At 41.5% G+C, this 27512-nt stretch overlaps 1 protein-coding gene across 4 annotated transcripts in view; it reads left to right on the top strand.

Moving 5' to 3' along the window:
- ITPR2 (inositol 1,4,5-trisphosphate receptor type 2) overlaps nucleotides 1–27512 on the top strand; it is a 1506646-nt gene that overhangs the window by 1384716 nt on the left and 94418 nt on the right. For all 4 annotated transcript variants that reach the window (XM_085652787.1, XM_085652785.1, XM_085652786.1 and 1 more), the window contains 3 exons: nucleotides 3873–4003; nucleotides 8653–8818; nucleotides 12072–12232. In XM_085652787.1, the coding sequence (XP_085508913.1) occupies nucleotides 3873–4003; nucleotides 8653–8818; nucleotides 12072–12232 (458 nt within the window). The remainder of the gene's footprint in view (nucleotides 1–3872; nucleotides 4004–8652; nucleotides 8819–12071; nucleotides 12233–27512) is intronic.

Raw genomic sequence — 27512 nt, 5'->3', positions numbered from 1 at the left:
CAAATAAAAAATGTCAACTGACGCAAGGTTTGAATTGATTCAGTTTCATTATTTACCCCAAACCTACATCACACCGCAAACATTGGAAAATATATGCCCTGATAGGTCTACGTATTTTGGGAGATGTGTGGCACACTAGTGGCTAGCTTCCTGCACAAGCTGTGAAACGGTCAGTGTATTGAAGCATTTTCGGAAGGATTGTTATGAGGTTTAGGTCAATCAATAAAAACAATGTTTAAAAAAATTAAGAAATGCCTATTGGGAACTTATCACCACAATAAGGCCAAGAAAATTGTGAATTGATTCACGCATTCATGTGTGCCCTTGCTAAACGATGTACAGCTATACACAGGGTCAGGCCTGGTGCCCCTAAATATGACCAGCGGAAAAGAGATCTGATAGAATGGGTATTGCTTGCGGACAATGTAACCCATCAGCAGGGGCGTAACACAGGCCCCCGCAGCCCCAGCGGTGCGGGGGGGGGGCCCAAGTCCAGGGGGCCCCCTCAGCACTACACTTTGGCGGCAGAGCTCCTGATGAGCCCAGAGGGGGCCCCTCAGGGTGCCTTGCTGAGAGGCCCTCTCGAGTTTAATTACGCCAGTGCCTATCAGAAGGCACACAAAAATGACAGATTTAGCACCCACAGCAGAAATGTTGGTGCTGCTGACTCAGACACCAGCCCATCATAAAGGATCGAAAAGTCAGGCTTAAAATAGATGTCACTAATGATGCACCTGTAAAGCAAAGTAGATAAGCAAAAGACACGTGTTAAAAGGATGAATATCAAATTGATAAGAAGGGGGCACTAATGGAAGATCTTGAAATAGAATAGTATTGTATTCAGATGTTTGGATAATGCTCTAAAGATGGGGCACACTATGAATGTAGTTGCTGTTGACCACCTCTTTCTTTTGTGTTTCTATTTGGGAAAAACATAAAGATATTTTTTTAAAACACATGGCGAATTGTTGTTGGCCTTTAAACTGCATAGATCAGTGGTTCTTAACCTGTGCTATGGGGACCCTTGGGGTCTGCAGAGTCTGCTCAGGGGTCTATGAGAAAATGTAATAATATTAGCAGGTTAATAAAGTGTACATAAATAGAGAAGCAAAATGTACAATTGAAAAATTTAAAACATTCTGTAAATGTGAGACTAAAAATTAAGTTAGTGTCCTCAGATTGCTTCATTGGAGCAGATCAAATGCATTAAACAGAACATAGTATGGACGAGGAGTGGCTTCAATCGAATTTAAAAACGCTCCAACCATCCTATTAATTTTGATATATATATTTATATATATATATTTGCTTGTTAAATAATGTATCTCGTCATTTGTGTATTTGTTTGATGAATGCTTGTTTCTGTGAATTGTTTTGTGGTTCAAATGATCGAAAATGCTTAAACTGTGGTCCCCGGATTCCAGTTATGACTTGGTGGGAGTTCCTGAATTCCAATAATGATTCAGTTGGGGTCCCCAGTTTCCAGTAATGATTAAGTGGGGGTCCTCAGAAGTCAAAAGTTTAAGAACCCCAGGCCTAGATTGGACTATACATTCCAGAGATTGTATGGGTGCCCTTTGCAAGCTTTGAACACAATTAAAAATATCAACATTAACAAGATGGGGAGACGATATCATAAAGCAAATGGAATTGCAGAAATTGTCTTCACATGGAGTATCTTAAATATAACTGGTAACAAAACAGCTGCTAAATTCCCCTAATATAGTGAACATTTGGAAAGATTGCATAATTGTTGTTAAAACATAGGTCCATGCAAATATTTTAAAATATCAACTGATTGCATAATAACCTAAAATAAGGCCAAGGCATACAGTCATTCATAGCCTAGCCTAGAAAAATGCAGCCAACCTTTTGATCCACAGATGTGGTTCTGTTTCACTTAGAAATTAGCTTCAGGGCAACCAGTTCATCTCCATCCTGTTGAAGCTTTCTTGGGACTAGAGAAAGTGAATGCTTGGAGTCAAGCTGGCCTTCAGTACATGCCTAATTGTACTCCCATTGTTCAGATTTAGCCTCAAAATTTGTTCCTACATCCGACGGACAAGGCATTCAAAGGCTTATTTCATGTGAGCATGAACAGTGCTTCACTTTTAGGCACCATGGTCTTCTGTTGGGAAACTGTAATGTGACACTCAGTGATAAAGTTACATTTTTATTTTGGGGTACAGCATTTTGTTAGGAAGACTATCCTTTAAGGTTGGTCCAGTAGCAGGAGTTTCTTCAATAGATTTATTTTTTCCTGCTGGCTGCCATTGGCTGTTCCTGTACAATGAAAGTGATAAAAGTATCAGGTGTTGGCCAAAACAGGAGGCAGATGGGCAGCTAGGACACGAGGGGCATGGAGATGTGATTTAGGGAATTGTGATTAGTAAGGGAGTGAAAAGAAGGCTCCATGAAAGTGGTGGATCAGATGTCTAAAATACCAATACCTTCAAGCTGCCCTTCTGATCCCCTTGTGCCTCTCTAAGGCTGCTCCCTTATCTTAACTTGTGTATCCCAACTTGTCCTGCCCACTCCTGTCCTTCCCTCTCCTCTTTCTTTCTGTCCACCAGTTCTGGAACCCTTGCCTTTTGCTACAATCTTGGCTTATGGTTCTGCCATTTGGGGACTCAGTGGCTTGCTTGACTCAGTGATTTCATGATGGTGCGGTATTACAGGGTGCAGTGGGGCCAGGTGAAACGTGGTAGCGATAGCATCTTATTCCTTCCTGATTCTCCTGCATCTTAGGGCTCCACTTGATGAGCCTCCTACAGTCAGGGTGGGCTTCCAATAGTATCCCCCTTCTTGGTTCAGTACTTCAGGCCCTTTCGCATCTCTGCACTCTGGGCTTTACTGGTCAATGTCTTCTGAGGAGGTCTGAAATTCTTCTCTGTTTCTCTTCAGGGATCCTTTCTTAGTCTGTCACTCTCCCTCTTCCAGATCCTCTGGCAATTTTCTTTGCAATCCCTCATGTCTCAGATGAGCTGTTCAGTTGATTCCACCTGAATGAAGGCTTAAGCAGTATATCCCAGGGTATGTTACTCTCCCTGCCGCCAGTTCACATGTTCAAGTGGTTGCTCCCACCCAGTGCTTAATTTGTAAAGTATTAAGTGCCAGGGCTCTGACCAGGAGGCCACTGCAGCTTGCGCCACCCATCGCCCCTGCCATTTTTGCCAAAACAACTACTAACCACCTCTCTCGCATGTAAATACGACAGTTCAGCTTATTCCAGGCCCCAAAAGCTAAAGGAATGGCTGGGGAGGCAGGTATTAGTAATTTTTTTATGTATATCGTTTCCCTAAACAACTGTTATACTACTCCTCTCTAAATGACATGAGCAGCGCCACACTGCCCTAAGTGTGGTGTTGATAATTAGGTGCCGGTGCCGAGCACCGGAAACCAATTAAGTGCCGGGGCTCAGCATCGGAAAGCTCCGGCTCAAATTAAGCACTGTTCCCACTCCCTGTTTGAGATGACCAACAGTAATCCAATGCTTGGCTTGGGACACAGGTAATCAATCCCTTGACATGTCTATTGTCATTCTCACGGATTCACTGGGAATCACTCCATGAACAAGGATTAAAACGTAACCTATAAAACTAACCAAGTGCTTTAGTGTAGTAATTGTAACTGCATCTGAGGCGAGAGTTGAACATGATGATATTATCCCTTTAATATCTTTGGTGTTTTTATTCTAATAAGATTGTCTGTATTTCTTGAATAGCATAAGCATGAGCTAACCATTAGATAATTAAGGTGGAAGGAATTTGTGTTATGTAATAGTTTGGTGATCTTTTATTTGCAGTATTCTTGTTCATCAGATTTTCCTGTATTGTTTTGCTTTATTCTAACTGTCAGCACTTTGCTTTTAGTGGATGAAAAGGATGAGGATGGAATTGAAAGAACCTGTGATACCCTCCTCATGTGCATTGTTACAGTATTAAACCAGGGACTGCGCAATGGGGGTGGCGTAGGAGATGTTCTCAGAAAACCTTCCAAAAACGTAAGTATATCATTAGAGGTGTGTATTCTTATTCTTTATTCTTTGTGTACTAATGTGTATAAAACAGTAAATGGGTATATATGTCTCAGGCATGTGGCATCAACCACGTTGAGATAACTAGTGACCAAGTTTAACTGTTCTGCCACTCAGTCCATGCTCACAGATCTAATGTCCCCTTGCCATTTATGTGCTACACCAATTTTGAGACTAGGTAATGTTAAAGTATTTATGAAGGATAAAATCTGGTTAATAGCGCTGCACTCATTTTAGGGATTTAACACTTTGGCGCTGTAGTCCCATTTACTAAACAAAGTCTGTTAGTCAGCATTCCACTATGCTAAAATACCCCTGTTTTGTGAAAGTGCCTGACATAATAGAAGAATGCTAGTCTGTCCTCCTTAGTGCTTGAGGGGTAAGTATCTTTTTTGTATATTAATGTTTCTACCAGATTATTCTTCGAAAATACAGAACTAGTCCTACTCATTTGCCTAATTAATTTGTGAAAAATGTAGACTGGACAGGTTAAGTCAATTATCAGTTAAAAATATAAGCTCGAGATCTAGGCTTTTGGTTGATACCAATGTTATCATAAGTTGAACGGATCTTACTTCAGCTTTTTTCGGTCACCCCAAAGTAGGAATCCGATGAGATGTTGGTAACTGTCCTTGCTGCAAGATTACTAATTGGTCATGGACTTTCAAGGTGGTATTTTCTGAGTGAGTGAAAATGTGTGGGGTGCAACATTACAGGTGCTATGCTGAATTAATGTTCATGTCGGCTACATAACAGATATTATCTACACATGTCTACACAAGCGTTCAGTCAGACATGAGTTACACCTACCTCGAGTAGCCTTTAGTTACCTTTGCATTAAACATTGGGAGTATGCTTTGCAAATAGAAGTGAGCGTACCAATTAGCCTATAGTTGTGTGGAACCAGTGTGGCCACAGTTGGATTTTTTTACGTGTTTTCATATAAAAACAGCCATGTAATCTTGATTTCAGAAGTGCCTGCGAACATTGAGGGGCACAGCCCTTAAAATATCTGGCTTATGCTAATGTCACACATGTACATCATAAAAATTTACTGGGCACATCTTTTTGGACATATGTATACTTCTTTAAGTTTTTCGAGGGATAAAAGATATAGCTTCACTTAGCAACAATATTTCCAGATTCTTATATTTTGCTCTGCTACCCATAGCAACTCTCTGTACACCCTTAATGTCTCCGCTCAGCCTAAAGCATTACACATGCTACACAAGATATCTAGACAATATCCATGTGATATATTAAAATTCCATATCCAAGGAAATCATTACAGCTACCCCTGGCCCAAGAAAACATTCCCTCGCATTTTTATATTTTTATTTATTCGGTCACTGAATCTTGTTTTTAGGTGGAAGAAGGTCTTAAACCACCCTAATATAGCCCTCCAATCCCACCAAATGCAATCCTGTACAGGTAACGCATGAATTATTCTACCCCACAACCAAAACCTGTTTTATGGCCTTCTTGGTACAAAAATCAAGATTTTCATATATTAGTGTGTACACATGCCGAGCTTAGGTACATGTGAATGCCATATAGGCTGTTCTGCTGGTCTACAAAAAAAGTGTAGAGGTTTATTGGAACTGTGCATTTCTACTCGCCATGCATTGATGTACAGTCAGTAGTGAATTTACTACACGGTGCTTACTCATGTTGGCAGTGTAGTATCAACAGGATGTTTCGATGATGACCTGTAGTGTTGCATGTGAATGCAATATTTATTATGAACTATGAGCTGGAACTTAATTTCGCTAAGAATTGTTTCATAGTGTTTAACAGAAGAGTTTTCATTTCTTTGCCTGAATTTCAGATGTAGCATTCAGTATTAGCTGTCTGCAGGTTGACGCTGTGTGCTTGTAATTGAGCAATTCAAGAAATAAACAGAAACCAAAAATAGTAGAGGATCTGTAAGTCAACTTCTGGTACTTATATGCATATATTTTTCCATTGTCCTTCTATTACTACTTTGTAGTTTGAAGTTTGGTATACAGTCTCAAAAATGTGTTCTATTACCTCTCCCTTTGAAGTTCAACATATTTTTCTGGAAAGTTTCTTCCCACTTGTGGATTGGCAATCGTAAGTTGGGTAAGGTTGTTACTTATTGCCATTGCTTAACAGATCATTACATCTATTTGGAAAGATGTTACAATGGTAATCTTTATTAGATGGTAGAACTTACTTTGCATTATCGCAGACTTGATGGAGCATATGCAGGCGCCTCACATGGGCTCATTACAAAGGATTTATTTTGGTTACCCCTTACAACTTATTTGAACTGTATTCCTGCTTGGACATTTCACACAACCACCACATTTAAAGCTCCATTTTATTACTTTATTCAGACTTACATGCATGTATATCTGCATTATTTATAGGATACCCATTTTAATACTCAGTTACAAGTCAGTTACATGAATTTGTTAATTATCTTTCTTCCTCCACTTCCTAGTCTCTTCTCCGCTTCTTATTTGCTTTTCTTCCTTTCTCTGCTCCTTCTATAATTCACAAAAAAAAAAAATGCTATATTGCAAGGTACTACAGTCTGTTTTTTATCTTTTTTCTATAGTTTTATAGCTCTATTTCTTTGTTTGCCTTTTATTGCATTATACATTTTACAAAGTTTTTGTTTTGTTATAATGGTTACTAAATACATAAATATGTACTAATGTTGTTATAAAATTCAAAATAGCCTTTTCAAACTTAAAAAAAATAGTAGAGGCGAAAATGTTTTTCTTTTCTGGCCCTGGCCATTGATTGCTCTGTGACTACTGTAAATAAGACTCTCTTCAAAAACAGATTCCTTTATGAAATATTGCAGCAGACTTACTTCTGATGCCTCGCACATGTACCTAGTAATAGATCTTACAAATGTGTCAGATGTGCATCTTGTATGTGAAAAATTGTGTTTAATGACTTGAAAATAACTTTTGTTGGCAATATCAATCAAATCACACCTGTTGCAGCAGATCAGGTTTTTTTTCAATCATAGTGTGCAAGCTGACAAAAGCAGGACGTTCATGAAACAATGACTGGTGAAGGCATTTCTGACCTCTAAATCAAAGCTGTTTAAAAATTGATGTTATCTCCAAACATCTCTATTGACAATTGGCTGATGGAAATCGTTCCCTTGGATTATTTTCATCATAATGCCTATCGTATCCATTCCTTCCTAGATTTATTTCCGTTCCCTTCCTTTTGTATTTCCTTCTGTATCTTACTCTTTACTTTATTTCGTTAGCATTATGGTTTTCTTTAATGTGACAAGTTAAGTAATATACTAATTAGATTTCTCATCTTGTTAATTTGATTCTACAATGTATCTATACAATTACAATTACCACTCAAAATTATTTAATAGAGATTCATTTAAGGAAAAAATATATGCTAATCAAATTTGCTGCATCAAGTGGAAGAAGAATGACAAATTATAGCAAGTGCAATCATGGCTATGTAGTGTATTAACTCTCAGTGATCAACATTGGCAAAGCAAATAGCTCTCCCCTCTGACACATGTTGGCTTTGCCAATGCTTCTTTGTCCCTCCTGCCATCCAATGGGTATGCATGAAGATACGCCAGCCATCTTGGAAATATTTTTTTTTAAAGCAAAAGATTATTCATTCTAAGATTGCTGCCATGCTTGCAAACGCACATGTTCAGAGGCCATCTTGGAATGCTTTTTCTTTTCTTTTAGGAAAAGTATTTTCAAGGTGGCTGCCATGTCTACACACACACATATATCGGCAGTCTGATGATTTTTCTTGAAGCAAAAAAAAGAATAATTCCAAAATGGTGCCTCCACAGCAGACATTTAAAGGTGTTTTGAAGATGACCACCAGCCAGTACTGCGGCAGTGGACTTGTAATGGGGTTGGATGTAGCAAGCGGGTGTTAGAGGCCCTAATATTTAAGAAAAAGAGCAGCAGTCACTAAGGAGGGATAGGAAGCAAGGAGAGAAAATAGATGTTCATGCAATGCAGTACAAGTTCTTGACTACAGCAGTTGAAGGTTAAAAACCATCCAATCAAAAAAACGGTGAAACCAAAATGTGTGGGGAAAATGCAAGAATAGGTTGTAAAAGCAATCCAATTCGGAGAAAGGGATGAAACCAACACACACACTCTTAAAAGTCTATATTGGATATAAGAGTTTCCTTCGTGATCAGACAGACAGCTAGAGCTGTTTGCAGCCGAGACAAAAAAAAGGATGTGAAAATTAAGGAGGAAATGTTTTGAGGTAGTATCTTGTTAACAAAAAGAAAACTAGAAAACAATAAAGCTATACCAATAACAACAATATAGTGTTTAATGTTTTCACTCTTGTAAATGTAATGTTTGAAAGTGGAGAAATGTATTAGTCCTCATTCTAGTGTAATTGTATGCCACATAGATTGACTCATGGCCCTGCTATGTCAACAATGTTGCATTTATAAAAGGAAAATGAGTAGTGTATTTTAAAGTGTGTGCTCTTCTAGGAGTATCTTTTTTTCTCATATGTTGTCCATAAGATATACCAATTTGAGAATTTGCTTCATGTTAGCCCAACTAGTTGTCATTTGCTTTCTTATTTTATTTGCTCAAATTCCATTACTTTTGTTTTAGGAGCCATTGTTTGCTGCTCGTGTTGTATATGATCTCCTCTTTTATTTCATTGTCATCATCATTGTGCTGAATCTTATTTTTGGAGTCATCATTGATACCTTTGCTGATCTCAGAAGTGAAAAACAGAAAAAAGAAGAAGTTTTAAAGACAACTTGTTTTATCTGTGGTATGTACAACAACTATATATGAAGGTTCTCTCTGAATTAAACATTTAAAACAGTATTGATGCAGTGGATGTTATTCATACAGTTTCGACCTAGGAGATAGTTGCTTCCTTCCATTAAGGGAAATTACGAGCAAGTAGTCAGGTCAACAAATAGTCTTAAGTTATTTGTGCTTCTATATCATGTTTCAGTTAAGTGATTGTGTCAGAGTCACACTGTTGCCTTGGCAGCTGTCCAGAAGTGTACTTCCTCCTATTGCCAGAATCAGTCTGTAACTACTAAAGGCTCTGATAATAAAAGTATTTCTTCCCAGTATCCTGTTGCTAGTAGAGAGGTTAAAAATCTAACATGGTTGATCTAATGCATATTCAATTGTTAGTTCCTCTACACTACATCTACAGTCTGGGAACATCATCAATCCGCTGCACCCGGACCCACATCATCAACACTTCCATCATGTCCACCACTTTCCCGGATGAATGGAAAGTTGCAGAAATCAACACCCTCCTCGAGAAGCCAACAGCTGACTTGAATCAACTGAGCAACTTCCGACCCATCTCCCTGCTCCTCTGTCCAGCCAAAGTGATTGAGAAGGTCATCAACAAGCAACTTGCCTCCCACCTTTAACTTCACCATCATCTAGACAACTCATCAGGATTCAGAAGGAACCACAGAACTAAAATAGCACTCATCGAGTTCACAGATGATGATCAAATCATCCTGGATTGAGGAGGAGCAGCGGCCCCCATCCTGCACAACCTCACTGCGGCCTTCAACACTGTCTTGCATTACACCCTCATCGGAAAACTCCAAAAGATTGGCATACACAGGTCCACTCTCAAATGGATCTGTTCCTTTTTCACAGGAAGAGCTCACAGGATCAGGCTGCCAACCTTCATATCAGAACCCAAGAAATTGACATCTCCTACAGGGATCATCCCTCAGCCCCACCCTTTTCAACATATACATGACACCACTTGCCAACATCATCTGATCACAAGACATAACCGTCCTCTCCTACGCCGATGACACCCAACTTATCTTCTCCCTAATGGACAAGACAACCACTACCAGAACCAACTTCACCAACTGCAGACTGGATGCGAACCAACTGCCTGTAGGTCAACCCTGACAAGACAGAAGAACTGGTCTTCGGCAACAAGACCTCCGCATGGGATTGCACCTACTAGCTATCGGAGTGAGGCCAACACCTACACCCACTGACCATGCACGAAATCTATGGCTTTAGATGACAAGCTCAATACGATGGCTCAAACCAACACTGTGTAAACCTCCTGCTTCCACATCCTATGCATGCTGAGAAAAGTCTTCAAATCGTTACCTCAGAACTCTCCCCAGCAGGCTGGACTAAGGAAACATTCTCTATGCCAGAATCTTCAAACGACTCCTACACAGACTCCAGACAATCCAGAACACCACTGCAAGACTCATACTCGCTCTCCCATGCCGCACCCACATCACACCGCACCTCAGGAAGCTTCACTGGCATCCTATTCACAAGTGCAGCCAAATTAAAAGTTCTCCCGCACACATAAAAAGCCCCACACAACACAGAACCAGAATACCTGAGCAGCTGCACACACTCACCAACCCACCAGATGCCTCACTCTCTCTCGCACAAAAACCCCACATGCACAAAAGCAAAACTTGAGGATGCTCAATCTCCTACAACAGACCCAAGACATTGAAGGACCCTCCTCAGCACATCAGAGCCTCCTCCTTACTTCCTGCGTTCCACTCTTCATATAAGCACCTTGGACACCATATACCTGCCCAAGTGCATAGATACCCTCTCAGGTGATTAGTGCACTATACAATCAATATAACACAACATCCATAACACAGCTTCTGGAGGACAGAGAAGGATAAGCTGGTAGCAAACTATAGTTCAGATTTTTGCTCTAGTAGTTAACGTCACTGGTCTAAAGCCACACACAGGCCATGCCATGTTAGTTCTTCTGCCTCGTTTTACAACGAACTGCTTATCTCCGTGGCCAGGGTTAACTGCTTGTCTGTGTGGATTCTTGCGTACCCTCCTCTCTTACAACATTCTTAGGAGGAGATTGCTTTCTTGTCTGCTTGATCTTGGTATTCGAGATATATATACAACCACAACTAAAATGTAGGATGCTGCATTATAGTAAGGTTAATGGACAACTGTAATTTCCAGTTCTGCACAATGGAACCCACTGGCAATTTTCCAAGCCTCATTTTTACATTCAATTTTATCCTTACCCAGACATTCTTAATAAAGTAACACTTGGCTGCCAATATGTTTAAGATTTAGGAAAATCCTCACATTGCAGCCCTCAACATATCTTTGGATCTTCCCAGATTAGGGCGTGCTCAGAGTGGTATAATGTAACGTGATAGTATAACAACATGCCTTCAACTTGAGCTTGCCAGGTCACTCTCTTGCATTCATTCCTATTTGAAATATTAAGTATTACATGGCTATAGGCAGTGGCCCCAATATTAGACAACTGAGCACAAACGTCGCCTGGCTGTAAAACATTTATATCCCAAAGGTTTTTCACTTCTAGTGATACCCCAGTAAAATCTTTGAGCACCTTTTGTAGCTGTAGTAGAAATCTCAAGAAGATAGTCTTTAGAAGCAGTTATACACCAAACCTCAACCCCATATTTCACCGTAATTATCAGTTTAGCACTCTAAACTTCCAGGGCTGGAGTCACTGTGTTACGCATAAAGTGGAACCACAGCTGATATCTTATGCAGTGACAATTCAGTTTCCTCAATTTGGACCTTCAAACTCAAGAATTGTGAAGTATGTGAACTGACATAATTGAAAACGCCCATTCCAAGTTAAATGTGAAAACTAATATAGTGCCGGCCCCTCAAACCACTATAGATTGCTTGATATACATGTCGGTCATTCATGTCCACTTCTACATTGTTTTATATTTAATTCACTTTTTTTCCTTATGAGTCACTTATGCTACTGTACATTAATGTTGAGGAGCTAAATTGTATACTGCTCACAAGTCAAAGAAGAAGTAAAAAGATATAGTTAAAACAAGCACCTGAATAGAAGCATTTCTGCAACGTTTAAGCTAGAAACCAGCTAAGGTATCAAGCAAAGTGGTCTAGAAAAACAGTATCATGAAAGATAAATTATAACATTGTGTTTATATTGTGATGTATTGGAAGTTTTGCAGTTGTTTCTTGAACCTTGAGTGACAGCTTTAATTCATTACAACTGTCTTCTCCTATAGGACTTGAAAGAGACAAATTTGACAACAAGACTGTCTCATTTGAAGAACATATAATGTCTGAACATAGCATGTGGCATTACTTGTACTTTATAGTACTGGTCAAGGTGAAAGATCCAACGGAATACACCGGACCTGAGAGCTATGTGGCACAAATGATTGCAGTGAGTCATTTATGATTTATTTATGTGATAGTGGTTAATGTATTTAGGCCATCATAAATGTTCTATAACGTCCTTTCTGCTAAACATCCATACATGTTACATATTAAGGATATATTCTAGATAATCAATTTCTCTAGCACATATCTTTTTCTGTTATTAGCAGTTGTAATATTGGAATTCATAATCTGCAATGGAAAGAGCATCTGCTGTTGGTAAATGAAGTTGCACCAGAATGTGCCCTGGTTGTTTTAGAAGATGGACACTTGAGGCAGTAAACATATGAGACCTTTACTAATAATTCTACCCTGAGGCCAGAATAAACAAGTATAGACTAGAACTGTCCACATTATTGCTCAGTAAAAGGGAAGGTGCTGTTGTTTTATTTGCATTTGGACCTCAAGCTTTAAACATTGCCTTGAACTCATTTGGACCAGGGAAGCTAGTGAGGTTCATAATATTAACTACTGACGTTGTGTTAAATTTTGAAGGACCTTTTGTCATTTTGCTGTGGGGAATGTGGCAGGGATGGTTCTGTGGTCCTCGGATCCCAGTATTGTGATGATGCCACTGAGACTTTCTGTGAATGAATTTCTTGAAGGCTCCTGCAGAGTTTACACTACTATCACGCACTTTGTTTAGCAATAAACAAGAGACCTTCCTCTGCATAGAGTGCCTGTCCTTACAGCAGGTGTCAGAGTTGTGGACATCCATCACCAGCAGACTAGCCTGGTTAAAGCCCGTAAAGCTGGAAGGCATTTTAATAAACTGGAGAAAAATACGAAGAAAAAGGAGCCGAATTAAAGAGATGCTTGTGCTTGAGCTGCTTAGGAAGTCTGAGATTCGGCAGATTGGAAAAACTGTATCTAACTCCGAGAGAACAGCAGCATTATTGCCAATATCCGGACTTTTGAGCACAGCAAATGCATGCTTGGTTTTCTCTGGTGCTCCTAGAAGAGAATTGAATGTCCTTCCCGGGAAGGTAGGGCTATGTACGATACCACTGCTGCCATGTGTGCTTTCATTATTGCAAGCACATGTTCACATATACTAAAGTACCTCTGTAAATGCCATGCCTGGAGTGCTTTTCAATTTATAAACGTTTTTGTTTCTCCCTGAAGAAACTGTACATTCACACTCCTTTTGGGGGTGAACGACGCTTTTTTTTTCACTTTAGTTTGCTAGTGTAAACTCACAGTCAGTTGTGGGCAATGTGTTAGAATGAATCCGTCACTTCCCCATTACTGGTTTTGCATGCATGCTGCTCCATGGATTGCTGGCCGTCCTCCAGGAGAGAACAGATGCTACCAATGCGTGGTGTGGGAGGAAAACATATGCAAAGCCATACCCCTTTGGTGTAATTATTTTTGAAGACTGATGTGACCCTTGCCATATTATGAGTAATTAGTTACAACAGCAATTATGCAAAGCGGCACAGAAATCATTGTGCTAAATAAGATATTGGGCCTCACTGACAGGCTAATTTCTGAGGAATTACAATGTTGTTTTTGTCTTGACTGGTTCTCTATAAAATAGGTAATTAGCAATTTCTGCAGTTAAGTCATGATAAGGTTTTCTTTTGAAGTGCTGCTTTCCTGAGCACTTTTATCTCTATTTCTTGCCTTATTTTGCTCAGTATTAATAGTACAGTGGAGTATCTTAACATGTCTATTAGCTCTACAGTTTTTGTATGTTAGGTAAAGTTTTAACTAAAAGCAGAAGTACTATTTTTACATTGAAGGGTAAGAATCTTGTGGCTCGGGATTTATTAGGGGCCGCTAAGAATTGAATTTCGGTAGCCGGTGTCATTTATTTAAATTTAAAAAATCATCGTGTAATCAATGGCATGCTAATTCATATGGCCAACGTTGAACTGTGTAATGTGCTTCCGACTGATGTGGTCGGGGGCACACTGGTAATCAGTGTGCTTGGCCGCCTCAGCACAGCGGCACCGTTAAAGGGTGTGACTGGCCTCTATGGGCGTGTTTCATGTGCCGAAGGAGGGTGTAACCTGATGCTGGCACCCTCATTCTAGTGGCCTAAATGCGCCTCACAAGTGAGGTACAATTTTTCTCGAAAGACTTTGGGGAACGTGGGGTGGGTGGAAATTTGTGGACCCACGCAGATTCCAGAACGTTCCACCATAGAAATGTGGGGAAAATGTGGTTTTTTTTGGACAATTGTTTAGGTTTGCAAGGGATTCTGGATAACAGAACCTAGTGGGAGGCAGTCAAGTCACCCCATCCTGGATTCCCCTGGGTGTCTAGTTTTCAAAAATGTATAGGTTTGCTAGGTTTCCCTAGGTGCCGGCAGAGCTATGGTTCACAAACTACAGCTAGGCACTTTGCCAAAAAAGGGTCATTTTTCACTGCAAAATTGAGGTGTGTCCACATTGCCTTTTGCTCCGTTTCCTGTCACGGGCACTAGGCCGACCCACACAAGTGAGGTACCATTTTTCTCTGAAGACTTTGGGGAACGCGGGGTTGGTGGAAATTTGTGGATCCACGCAGATTCCAGAACTTTCCACCTCAGAAATGTGGGCAAAATGTGGTATTTTTGACAATTTTTAAGGTTTGCAAGGGATTCTGTGTAACAGAACCTGGTGGGAGGCAGTCAAGTCACCCCATCCTGGATTCCCCTGGGTGTCTAGTTTTCAAAAATGTATAGGTTTGCTAGGTTTCCCTAGGTGCTGGCAGAGCTAGGGTTCAAAAACTATAGCTAGGCACTTTGCAAAAAAAGAATAATTTTTCATTGTGAAAATGTGATGTGTTCATGTTGGGTTTTGCGCCGTTTCCTGTCGTGGGCACTATGCCTACCCACACAAGTGAGGTACCATTTTTATGGGGAGACTTAGGGTAATTCAGACATTGTGTAAAAAAGAAGTCATTTTGAAAAATGACCGATAATTCTCAAGCTAGTACGACTATTTCCAATTTCGAAAATGTGCAAATATCTACTGTTTATAAACCTCTATAATTTGTTCCCATTTCAGAAATACATAGGTGTCTTTCATACCGATTTTTCCATGTATACATTTTCCCACAATAATTGCTATATACCCAGTACATAATAAAAAGCCATTGCAAATTGCTGCTCAGTTTTTGACTCTGGGTTCGTTAGGTTCTTGGTGAACCTACAAGTCCTATATATCCCCACAACCAGAAAGGTCCAGCGGATGTAACAGTATATTGCTTTCAAAGACCTGTCATAATTAGAAGAAGTTACAGGTGAAAACGTTGACACAAAAGGCTGTTTTTTTCAACTAAATTTCAATTTTTCCTATATTTAACTGTTAGTTTCTATAAAGAAACCTTGAAGGATCTAGCCAAATGACCCCTTGCTGAATTGAGAATTTTGTCTACTTTTCTAAAAATGTATAGCTTTCCAGGATCCATTATAGCTTTCATACCCATTTCTACCATTAACTGGAAGGAGGTTGAAAGCACCAAAAATTGCTAAAATAGGCTATGTCCCAGAAAAATGCCAAAACTGTGTAAAAAATGTTGGTTTTCTGACAAAAGTCTGTCATTCCCTAAACGCTGGGAAAATGGTGATTTCAGCCCCACAAACCCTTTTTTGATACCATTTGCAGGGAAAAACCCAGGCGCTTTCATTTGCAGCCCCTCTTTATCTACATGCCTGCTCCCTGTTGGGATGTTTTATTTTAGTGTATTTTTATTTTACATAGTTTTAAACATTTACAAGGCACATTCAGCTCCTGCTCTACTTCCCAGTATCTGTTGAATTTTTAGGTCTGGCTTGGGAGAGCAACTCTGGGTTACGGTTGTTACCAATTCCTCAAAATATACGCTGTTGGTCTTGGCTCCTCCCGGTGGAGCTAAAGGTCTCACTCATCTCATACTATTAGATGCTTGGTGTATGAAGCTGCCTCCTATTGAACATTTGTACTGCAATTGAAGTGGGACTATTTTACGTGTATTGACTAATCTTATTATGTACTTGAACTCATAATGCAAACACAAGGAGATGATGGACAAAGCGCTGAAACTTTTCAGATACTCACCCCCAGTCACCGATCTTGGTTGAATCCATCATCGTTCTTTAGCTCACTTTGCCACCCCACCCCAACCTTTGTGTTTGCCTTGCTCTCATAAATGCATTGCACAAAGAAACAAACATTGAAAATGCAATAGGTCTCGCCTTTGATTAAGTTAAAGCCATTTGCTTTGCTAATGGTATTGTATAGGTAAAGCAAATGGCTTTAACTTAATAAAAGGCAAGACCTATTGCATTTTTATTGCTTGTTTATGTTAGTGCCGCATATGTAATATATATTTGTAACACAGCAGAGGCAGTCGTCAAAGGTGTCATGGATCAACAAGCGAACACATTTTTTACTTAAAAATTCAATGTACGGTGTTATGTTAGACTTAAGTGTTGGTTTCAGAAACCTTCAGTGTCTGAACGGACAGAGGACCGATCAGTGTTAGAGACGTCCGAACACAATAAACTTAAACAGACCCAGCAAAAAATGTTTTCGTAGGAGCACACAATTTGGACAACCTGGGAAGCCGGTATTGATAGAGGTTATCACATTTCATTTGGAAATTCAGTCTCCAAATGTTTTGTTTATCTCTGTCTGTCTCTCTCCTGATTCACACGAAAGGTCACGATTTTGGCTTTTATTCATGACCCACGAACGATAAACAGCAACACTCAAAGCAGACCCTATTCAGTGCCCCCAGCCCTAACTAAAAAGCCAAGTATGCATTTATTTGGGGGGTGACAAACCCCTAACACCTTCCTGAAACTACGGGCCTGATCATTATCACAGCTGCCAGTCCACAACTTTCCTGTAAGGGGGGTTGTAAAATAAAAAATTTCATTATGGAAGCGACATTGGTATTCTCCTGTATTTAAACAATAGCATACCTCCAGACATCTTGAGTTACCCCGACTCACGCGAGCAGACCATGCAGTCACGTCATTGATTTTTTTATTTTCATAATATCACTTTCGCCTTTAAAAGGCAATACTACAAGTACCATAATTTAAATTCACAAAACAAGGACATGCAAACACTTCACACACTGATCACTACAAATATTCTTCTTTTGAGTTTTCACAGCTTTACCTTGCCCATTACGTCATCGCTCGGCAAAGATCCAATAAAAGGCCAGGAGAAGGGTCCGGGGGTAAATTCTTTGGTGGCCTCCTTTTAACATAATCGCCAACCAAGAGGAAGATTGCTAAAAACAGCAGGACGTTTGAGGCAGTCGCCTGCTGCAGAAGGAGAGTTACAGCAGACAAAATAGGAGCTGTGCTGATGAAAAAGTGGTGGGCGCCATGTTGATTAAAGAGAGTACGGCAAGAGCCTGCTGAAGCGGCCGGCATGTTATACAGCATTTCTCCCCCGCAGCCTCTTATGAGGTGTATAAAGTACAGCAGCCTAACCGTGAGCACGCTTAAGCCTTCCAAGAACCACGAGGCTGGTTCGCGAGCATCTCGGGGTGGGGAGAGACAAAGCTTCCATGTACATTAAACGTATGGGTCCAGAGAACCATGCGCTGTAGCAAAAAACAAGGAAGTAGTCCATACATAAAAAGATACAGCCCTGCAGCGGAACTTAACTGTAGTTAGGCAGTTCTGCTTCCGGAATAAACGGAAGTACGTCTCAAATCAACAGCAAATAAAAAGGCAGCTAAGAAGAGCAATGCCACAGTTAAACTAATGGCAAGCGTCAGGACAATTTTCCCGGCAATGGGCGGATTTTCACCCAACATACAGATTACTTGAAGTCTCGGAGAGACAGTGCATGCGTTGCCTAGGCGAGACCTAAAAATGTTTGCCATTTTACAACCACAAAAGCAGCTTTGCGTAAGTACAACAGGTCCAGCTACTTAATGCTGAAATGATTAGTAGCAGTTAAACCAAGTTCTCCGGATAACGAGGTATTCTAGAGCACATAGGCAGCAGCTGCAATGCTTGTTTGATGCCTTATGACACTATCTTTCGTCTTGTTCAAGCACTATGGCACACTGCCAGTTGCAGTACCCCTATATTGACTTTAGTAAAGATGCAAATGAACGTAATCATCTTTCTAGTAATGAAAAGTGCATACTAATGTTTTGAGATTTACTACAGCCACTTGACCATCATTTTACTTCAGGGATCTGGAATTCTTATAGCCAGACACCCAGTACATATTGTATGGGGTCAAGGGCAACAAGTTTTCATGTGTATTTTGTCCTTGTGACAAGGAGGCCCAACCCCTACAGCACAAACCCTTTCGCTGCCAGTTTACAGTACCACATTATGGATCAGGGAGGGCATTGTCTGCAGTTGAGGTCATATTTGTGCCCATATGTTAATGCGTTTCAAACTTGTATTTACGGTTCATTAATGCAGAGCCTTTATTATTAAATGTTGTAAGTCTGAACTACACTACTAACAGAGGTTCCAGTATAAAAACGTGTTCACACTTTTTCAAAAGTTTAGCATTATGAGGCCATGTATAATGCCCCCAGAATGCTCTTTGATTTGATGCAAATATTTGCAGAAGCTTGATTGATGATTCTTTGCTTTCAAAATAAAATGTCCTTAAAAAATGCAAATAGGAAAAATACATTCGGTGGAACTACTATAAAATTGTAGGTACCATTTCTTTGCAGCATCATTTAATAAAATGTGTTGATGTATACTAACATTTCTCAAAAATATTCATAATGGAAAATAAGTGTAACAAGTTTCAATAAGATTATGGGAAACCTAAAAATAAACCAGCATTTACAAAGCCAGTAGGTCTGAAATTGATGGTCAGCCTTTAGGTTTTGTCAATGTGTGTCTTGTTTTGGCATGGTTTTTGTCGAACCTTATTGGTGTGCGAGCTGCCAGGCCCTCGCCATTATAACAAACATTGGCAAAAGCAAAACTTGTTTTCGGTCTCAAAAAGCACACATTGACACAGTAGTTCCTGGCACAAAACAAAACTACTTTGTGTGCCAATATGCTCCTTGTGAAATAGCAGAATATGGTCACTTACTGTGAAGTCAGCTAATAGACAGAGCAAGCGAGAGAGTGATAGACATAATTTTAATAAACACAAAAGGTCATGGTTAATGCCAGATCTAATTAGGGACCCAATTATTAATGAAAGTCTCAAAAAGTGCACCCATGGTATATGTCTTTGCATTAAGTGCAGATTTATGGCTTGGTGAATTTACAAGAATTTACAGATGTAGGCCAAGAAATAATACTTCTAGAAAATGTGTCAACTGTATTTAAGCATGAGCAAATCTGCATCTGTAGATTTGCTCATTCAAAAACCTGTTGAGTGTTTGTAAGTTCACTTTCCCTCAAACCACTTTTTTCCCAGCCATAAAAGAAGTTTTACTTTCACAATTGTCAGAAGTAAATTATCAACTTTTCTCAGCATGGGAAAAGATTAGAGAAGAGTTGGTGAAAAACCTTAAAACATGCAAGTTAGTAGGTTTGCAGAGACTCTAAAGGGCATTCCATCCCTGGAACTATTGCTTACCACTACATTCAGCCCTAGTATGTAGCTCTGCAGAAAAAAGGTAAAATAAGGGAATTGCTAGTATTCAACCCCTACCATGGTATGAACCCGGGCATAATCAGAGAAGCTTGCTGCCATAATTTGTTGTTGTATTACATGGCACAAAAGGGACGAGTGGTTTTATTATAGGACAAGTAGATTTATGAAGCAACTGTCCCCATGGACAAGTAGATATTTTATGAAATCAAATCTCAGTTACATCCCATATTTTTATCATGTACCTTTTAGGGAAACTTGTTCTGGGAAAAGGCACAGGTAAGTACTTTTGTTCTGTGCTAGCAGGTACGTATTTATTTCATGTTTCCCCTGATTCCTGCAAACTCTGCAATCAAGCGGTAGTTTGGGGGCAAGGGTAGCCCTCCCCAACAAGCACTATTGTCTTTGTGGTTCAATAGTACTTTGTTCCCTGGATGTGGTGCCCAGGTGCATTATCTCAGACAACAAAATGACACAGTCTTCAAAAGGTGTTCAGTTACAGGAAACAAGATATTACATACTTAGTGCAACAGTACCTTGGCAGCAATTACACAACCTCTCATGTTTAAATGTTAGGGTGGCGTAAAAAGATTTAAATGGTCATGTAGACTTTGGCAGAGTGTGACTCTTGCTATAAGTCAGTGAAACTCCCGCCCTACGAAACCCATGGTTCTGCCACCTTATATTGTCAGGGATACTGCCAAGTTTCTACCATCTGAACCTGCGGTGAGCCCACCATTTGAAAAATTGTAATCAGCAGCCCATTTGCTACTGCCCATTTAATATGTGTACATCGGTAGGCCCACCATATTTATTTTTATATATGTGTACTTACATTCTAAACAAGCATACATATTTATTCGCCTTCGTATTGTTTTCTGATTATTTATCTAATGTCACAAACCAAATAAAGAGAAGTGATAACTTTAGCATATCTTTTTGCTCCAGGGTATACCTTCTTTCTTATTTCATCACGTTATATGCATCTATCTCAGAATGTCTCCATCCCTGTAAGGAATGAGGTGGTGAATTTGAAAGGAGGTTAACCCCTACCAACTTAATAAATAAAAGCTCGAAGCAACACCCAGAGCAGTGCGTAAAAACTTCAAGCAGTAACAAAAATGTAAAAGTCAAGAAAATAATAAGATAAAATTCCCATACCAATCTAAAAAAATAAGGAAAAAATTAATGAGCAAAAAGACACAAACATTATTAAAATATGTTAAGGCGAACCAGAGGTATAGTTTTGTTAACGCTTTAGGCAAAAGGTGCACAGAAAATGTAAAGCACTACTCAAAAACTGTTCAAGGTGGGACAGGACCTAGATGCACTTTCAGGCCAAATGCTATGGAGCAGTGATCAGATATAGGAAAGGATCTTCCTGCTCAAAGATTTTACACTTCAGTCTTACACTCCAATTGCTGGGGAAAGTTCCTCCTGGTTAGTCCTACAGCCCCTAGCTCCTCAGGGAAAGCTTCTGGACACCATGCCTTTCTCCAACCAGGCCCAGTTCGCTGTGGTCAGCTGGTCCTCATGGAGTTCTGAGCCCTTCTGCTTTTTGTGTCCTAAACCAGGTACACAAGAGACCAATCGCATAATCCTTAGACAGCAGGAGCAGTCCCTGGATTCCAGCAAAATTCATGAATCTCTGGGTGAGTCCTCTTCTTCCAGCATGAAAGCTTTCTTCAGGTGCAGTCTTTCCAGGTCCAAGACTGTTCTGGGAAGTGGTGGTCGCGGCGCCAGATTCATCCTGTGCACTAGCCAATGATTGGAGGAACAGTTCTACCACTCAATCCTAACTATTTTGTTGCAGTCCCTCGACCTCCTTTTGCAGCACTTCCTCTTGTCTTGCTGTAAAATTACCCAGTAGGCCCTATTTCATGATGACAGAACCCAGCTGGCACCTGGCAGATCTGTTTTTAGTACCTTAGCCACTACCCTATATAGATGAGCTCTCATCTCATCTAGCAGGAGCAAATGGTGTTTCTCCTCTTCTGTGACTGGAACCTGGCAGTCTGGGTGGGTCCTGGGAGTGAAAAAGAGAATTACTCCTTTGCATCAGCGGCTGTTGGTGAGGCTGCTACTGTTTTATTCTCACTACTTTGGATTTTATAATGTGCACGCTGACTCCTAGCGCGCTTTTAACCTTTACTGCACTATTGGGCATTTAACTGCTGTGTGCTTTTCGCACTTGGCCCCATTCCACGGTGGATGGGTGCCGTTTGCGTGGAGGGCATTATCTTTTACTCTCTGCCCTGCTGGTGACACACCTCCAGGGTCAGAGGGGACGGTCTAGTTTCGCCGCTCTCTCCTCCATTTAAACCCAATGGGACAGCGGACACTTGCAACTGGTGCGCTGTTGGCACACCGAAGGTACGCCTAAGGCAAGCCCGTCTGCGCCCATCCACGCCTGGACATTGCCAGACATGTTGCCGGTCCGCTCGGAGAAAAGCAAATCTACTCTCGTGGAGACCTACTGGCTATCAGGAAAGTGGTCAGCTTATGCGATCATCCTCCATGTAGTTTGCTTGAAAGCCCGTTCTGTTGTAGAGGCGGTGGGTTCAATTCTTGGGTGATTACATCTCCTCCCACTTCCTCCCCTCCCCCACCCAGGCACATCATTAAACTCCTCGGCCTTAAGTGCCGGTCCTTAGCAAAGCATTTTGCTGACGTTTGTGATCTGTTGCAGAACAAGCCACCTGACGTTCTCTTTCTAACCGAGACCTGGCTCTCAGCTTATATGGTGGCTGAGCCAGGTCTGGCGCTTCCCTGGGGCTTCAGCAGTGCGACGCTCAACAGAGAAATGAGAGGTGGTGGTATGGCAGTTATTTTTAACTCCTGCTACACCTGCACCTTCGTGAAAGAGGTCTTGGTTGGCTGTGAGTGCGCGCATTGTGGGATTTCCCTCAACGCCAGTTATACAATGTTCGGGTTACTGGTCTACCGACCGCCGGGGCCCTCTAAAGAGTTCAGGGTGGCACTGACTGATGCAGTAAGTTCTTTGGCTATGAGATATGCCAACTTCAGCATTATTGGTGACTTGAATCTACACTTGGATAATATCCATTGACTCTGAAATGGGTAATTTTTTTGCTGACTTTTCTGCCCTTCAGCTGATTCAACTTGTTCCAGGCCGTAACCATTTTGCAGGCCACTTGCTTGACCCAGTTTTTTCTAATCTTCCTGCCCTCACAGTTAATACTCCCATCCCGATGAGCTGGTCCGATCACTATCTGGTACCCATGATACTCTCTGGGGTAGAGCCCTTTCAGAGGGTGGCCCAGAAGTCAATCCTTAAACGACCCTGGCACAAACTGGACATTGATCAATTTCATGCCCTCCTCTCTACGCACACCCTCAGCATGCGGGATGACCCTGATGCAGCCGATAAAGCCCTATCTGACTGGATTCAGCGGCCCCTTGATACACTCATCCCTGTGAAGTGGTCTAAGAGTCGCAACAGAAAATCCAGCCCATGGCGCAATAGTAAGCATGCTACTATCCGAAAAGCATGCAAAAGGTTGGAACGGGAATGTATACGGGATTATGACCCGGTCCTGAAGGGGCATTATCAGGCAGCCATCAAGAATTATCACAGGGCCATCCAGAAGGAAAGGGCGGCCTACTTTGCTGACGAAATCAGATGTAGCAGCAATCCTGCTAAAAGTATTTTTTCAATACTTAAAGATCTCAAAGCGGCAGGGTCACCTATAGCGCCTCTGATTTTGTCTGACCAGCAATGTGAGGATCTTGCCGCCTTCTTCATCAAGAAGGTGGAGAACATCTGTAGGACCTTCCCCCTTACCTCAATCAGATCCGGTCCTGTTCATACACCCTTCTCCACACCCACACTCGCTGTCTTCCCTTCGATCTTCCAAGATGAGATGCGTACGTTATGTAGTCGGGTCAAATCAGGTTCTCCTGCAGATCCTTTTAAGCATGAGCAATTTCTTAAATCTTTGCCTTCACTCCTTAAACCTCTGTGTCAGCTGATCAATTTGTCCCTATCGGCTGTCCCCAGGGCTTGGAAACGAGCCATGGTGGTCCCTCTGTTAAAAAAAACCCTACATTGAACGACACCAAACCAGAGAACTTTCGCCCCATCTCTCTCCTGCCATGGGTGTCCAAGATCGCCGAGGCTTACATTAACTCCATTCTGACAGGACACTTGGAAAACAGCATGCTTGACTCCTCTTAGAATGGTTTCCGCCCGGTTCACAGCACGGAGACTGCTCTCCTAGCTGTGACCGAACACCTGAGGGAGGCCTTAGATGCCGGACGTACCTCGGTGCTGATACTATTAGATGTCAGTGCCGCGTTCGACACGGTATCGCATCAGATCCTGTTGCAACGGATGTAGGAGGCTGGCATCGAGGGCTTGGCCCTGGGATGGTTCGCCTCTTTTCTATCTGAGAGAACCTTCCAGGTGGCGGCCCCCGCTTTCACCTCCCACATACACACTATCAAACAAGGGGTTCCACAAGGCTCAACATTGAGCCCTACGGTATTTAACTTGTATGTCCAACCTCTAGCAGCAGTGGCCTGGAGTAGAGGACTTACGGTGGGATCATATGCTGATGATACTCAGTTGGTAGTAGCACTCTCTGATGGCTCCACGCAGAATGCTATTAAGTTCAGGAGCGATCTTGCTGCCGTTGCAGAGTGGATGACTGCCAACTACCTCTAGCTTAACACTAGCAAATCTGAGATTCTGCTAGTAGGGAGAGATACTGAGCTGTGGAGTGAGAGATGGCCGGCGACCTTGGGTTGCGCACCCGCCCCCAAACAGATGGTTAAAATCCTGGGTGTATGGGTTAACTCGGCCTTCAGCTTCCAGGTCCAAACCCGTTTTGGACTCCTGTGAGGGCTCAAACCGCTGTTGTTTTTTTTTATCCCACAGTCCATCAAGTCGTCATCATCCAGGCCTCCATTATGGATTATGGATTATGCCAGTTCATTTTACCTGGGGGTTAACAGGGCTGAAATCCTACGTCTGCAGAGGGTTCAAAATGCGGCTGCTAGAACTCTTCTTGGTCTCCCTAGAACTCCCTAGGACTCCCTAGGACTGGCTGCTGGTGGCGAGGCGCATCGAGTTCAAGTTCCTCTGCATTGCCTATAAAATCATGAATCTCTCCTCCCCAGATATCCTGGCGAACCTGCTTTCGCCCTATACACCTACTCGCCTACTAGAATCTATGGGCCAGCTTTTGGTGGTTGTTCCTCGGGTGAGTAAAGTGCGAGCTGGTGGACGCTCCTTCCGCACCCTGGCTGCAAAACTGTGGAACTCTCTTCCTTCGCACATCCGTAGCATTGACAACTACCTGGTATTCTGCAAGGCCATTGAAACACAGCTTTTCCCTTTGCTTTAGGCCTCGCCTTCTGTTCGTAGCCTCCCAACCTCCGCCTGTTAGCGCTGGGACGCCCCTTTGCTGGGACAGCTGTGCGTTATACAAAACCTGTAACATAACATAACATCAAAAAGTCGAAATAGGTAGTGCTAACTCTGCCCCATGTTCTGCCACCTGTATCTATCCACGATCAGATACCTAATTTCTACTAAGTTGTCTGCACTTCTCTGATCTCAAAGGTAGGATTTTGTCCTCTGCACCAGAGTCGCGAGAGCAGCCAATAACATGTATTCCATTGTTATTTTTTTAAACAAATTTTATTGATTTTTCAAAAGACCTATAGCCTTCTTGCCATCAATTAGTAAAACAACGAATTTTAATAAAAGAAACATGTACACCTGCATACACCTGTATAGCACAGACAAGCCCCACCCCCTGTTCCATAATTACAGTACAGAATATATCACAGAGGGGCCTGAAGACTCATTCTACCATGTCATGTTCTCCATTTCCTACCCTATCCCGCAACTTGACCAGTGTCATCACTCGAATTATGTCGTGGAGTATGGAAGGGTACCAGCACCACACCCCTATAGTCTGCCTATGCCCGCCATACCTATAAGTGTTGCTCTGGGCATCTCTGGGCTTTATACACCACCAGCTCCAGTCCCTGTATTTCATTCATTCAAAGTATGTTTTTACAAATTTACTACTTCATTTAAGTTATAAGAAATCTAATTTCACCATTCAATAAGATTTTATTTGTAAGATGTAACTTTGAAAACTTTGTGTAGCATATCCCCTGGGGAGGGGTAGGAAATAAACATTTTAATTTGATTTAACCTTGTTTATGGGAGTGTCTAGTAAGGTCTACACAGGGAGGTGCGTTGGGTTTTTTCTGTGTGAGAGCACACTAACCAGAGTATATAGTTAGCCCTATTTTATATATATTAGCACCTTGGCCTGTGGGCTTACAAGACACACTTTAGGGGTGACTTATGAATATATACGAATCGAATTTTCCTATATTGCAAATCCACTTTCCTCTGCCATGTGACACTGCAGTGCATTTATACCCCAGCCCAGCAGAGCACAACGATGCACATTGTCGATATATATGTTTATCCTGTATGTGGGTGGTGTAACTACACACTGCCATATAAAATGGTTTTAAAGGACTGTTCAGCAATGTCACAGGGCACAGAGTTCTAATACCAACAAAAATAGGTGCCCAAAAAAGCAGAATAATCTGGGACGCCCATGCATAAAAAGTGAATTTACTGCGTGGCCTTCTACTTATTTGCCATAGGATCTAGTTTCATTTAGCCGTTGCTGTGTGTCCCACCAGTAGGTCCCCTGTATATGGACATTCTTTGTGAGCGTCAACCTCATCTACTCTTGCCCATATTATCCCACATTCAATACCTTGCCCATCAATTGTGGTATATTTTACCAGACCCATTTGTACATCAAGTCTAAGTGAGTGTAGTCTAGGGTGGACAAGAATCCCCTTCGGGAACTGAAGTAACAACAGTCCCCATGCTTTGACTCCTCTCATGGTTATGGTTTTTCAGCTCATGGCTCAAAAAAGTGCACAAATACCATCTTCCACCTACTCTTTGACTCTGTTATCCATACTTGCACCATAGGCTGGATTGAAGACTTCCAATTTCTGGAAATGTGCAGCTTGGCTAGCAGTATTACTAGATCTATGAATTTGCACTTTATTTTTGTCTCTTGACCCCAGGCATGTCCCCCAACATAAATATCTTTGGGTGATATAAATGTGGTCTACTCGTCCCTTCCACCAGAGTGGATGTCACTGGTTTACAGTTACTCTACATGAGACTGCATCAACGTAAGCCTAAGAAATCTAGTGACTTTCTCAGATGTGGCTGAAAGAGGAAGCCTTCGACCATACCATGTGGTGGATGGCTCTCTCTTCTCAGCCACATCTGAGGTACTTCTAAATCTGTCGGCTCCCTATGTACTACAGGTTTAACCTCACAAACAGTGCTGATACACAGCCCACAAATCACCATCTTAAATACTTAAGGTATTCTACTATACATCATTGACCCATTGTTCTCAGTGGCCATTCTGGAAGGGGTATCATCTTGTGCCGCAGGCTGCAGTTTCCAAGTGGGTATATGAGGTAGTGGCTTTCCCCACAAATGGTCTGACACCATTTTTCAAAGGCATTCAGTCTCCACTGTTTTCCCTATCATAGAAACATGTCTAAAGTAGTGTGTGTCAGACTCAAGGCACTACTAGCATGTAGATCCGAATGTTGCTGCTTGAATGATGTGTATCCCACCACTCTCCTTCCCCATCGACAGTGCTGCACATGTTCAAGATTGCGCCTAGTGCTAATGGCGAAGAGGGGAGTAGTGGGATGTTGTCAGTTTGCAGTCACATGAGG

The sequence above is a fragment of the Triturus cristatus genome, chromosome 4_1 (genome assembly GCF_964204655.1).
Source record: "Triturus cristatus chromosome 4_1, aTriCri1.1, whole genome shotgun sequence".
NCBI classification, from domain to species: Eukaryota; Metazoa; Chordata; class Amphibia; order Caudata; family Salamandridae; genus Triturus; species Triturus cristatus.
This window is presented reverse-complemented; position numbering and strand designations above follow the sequence as displayed.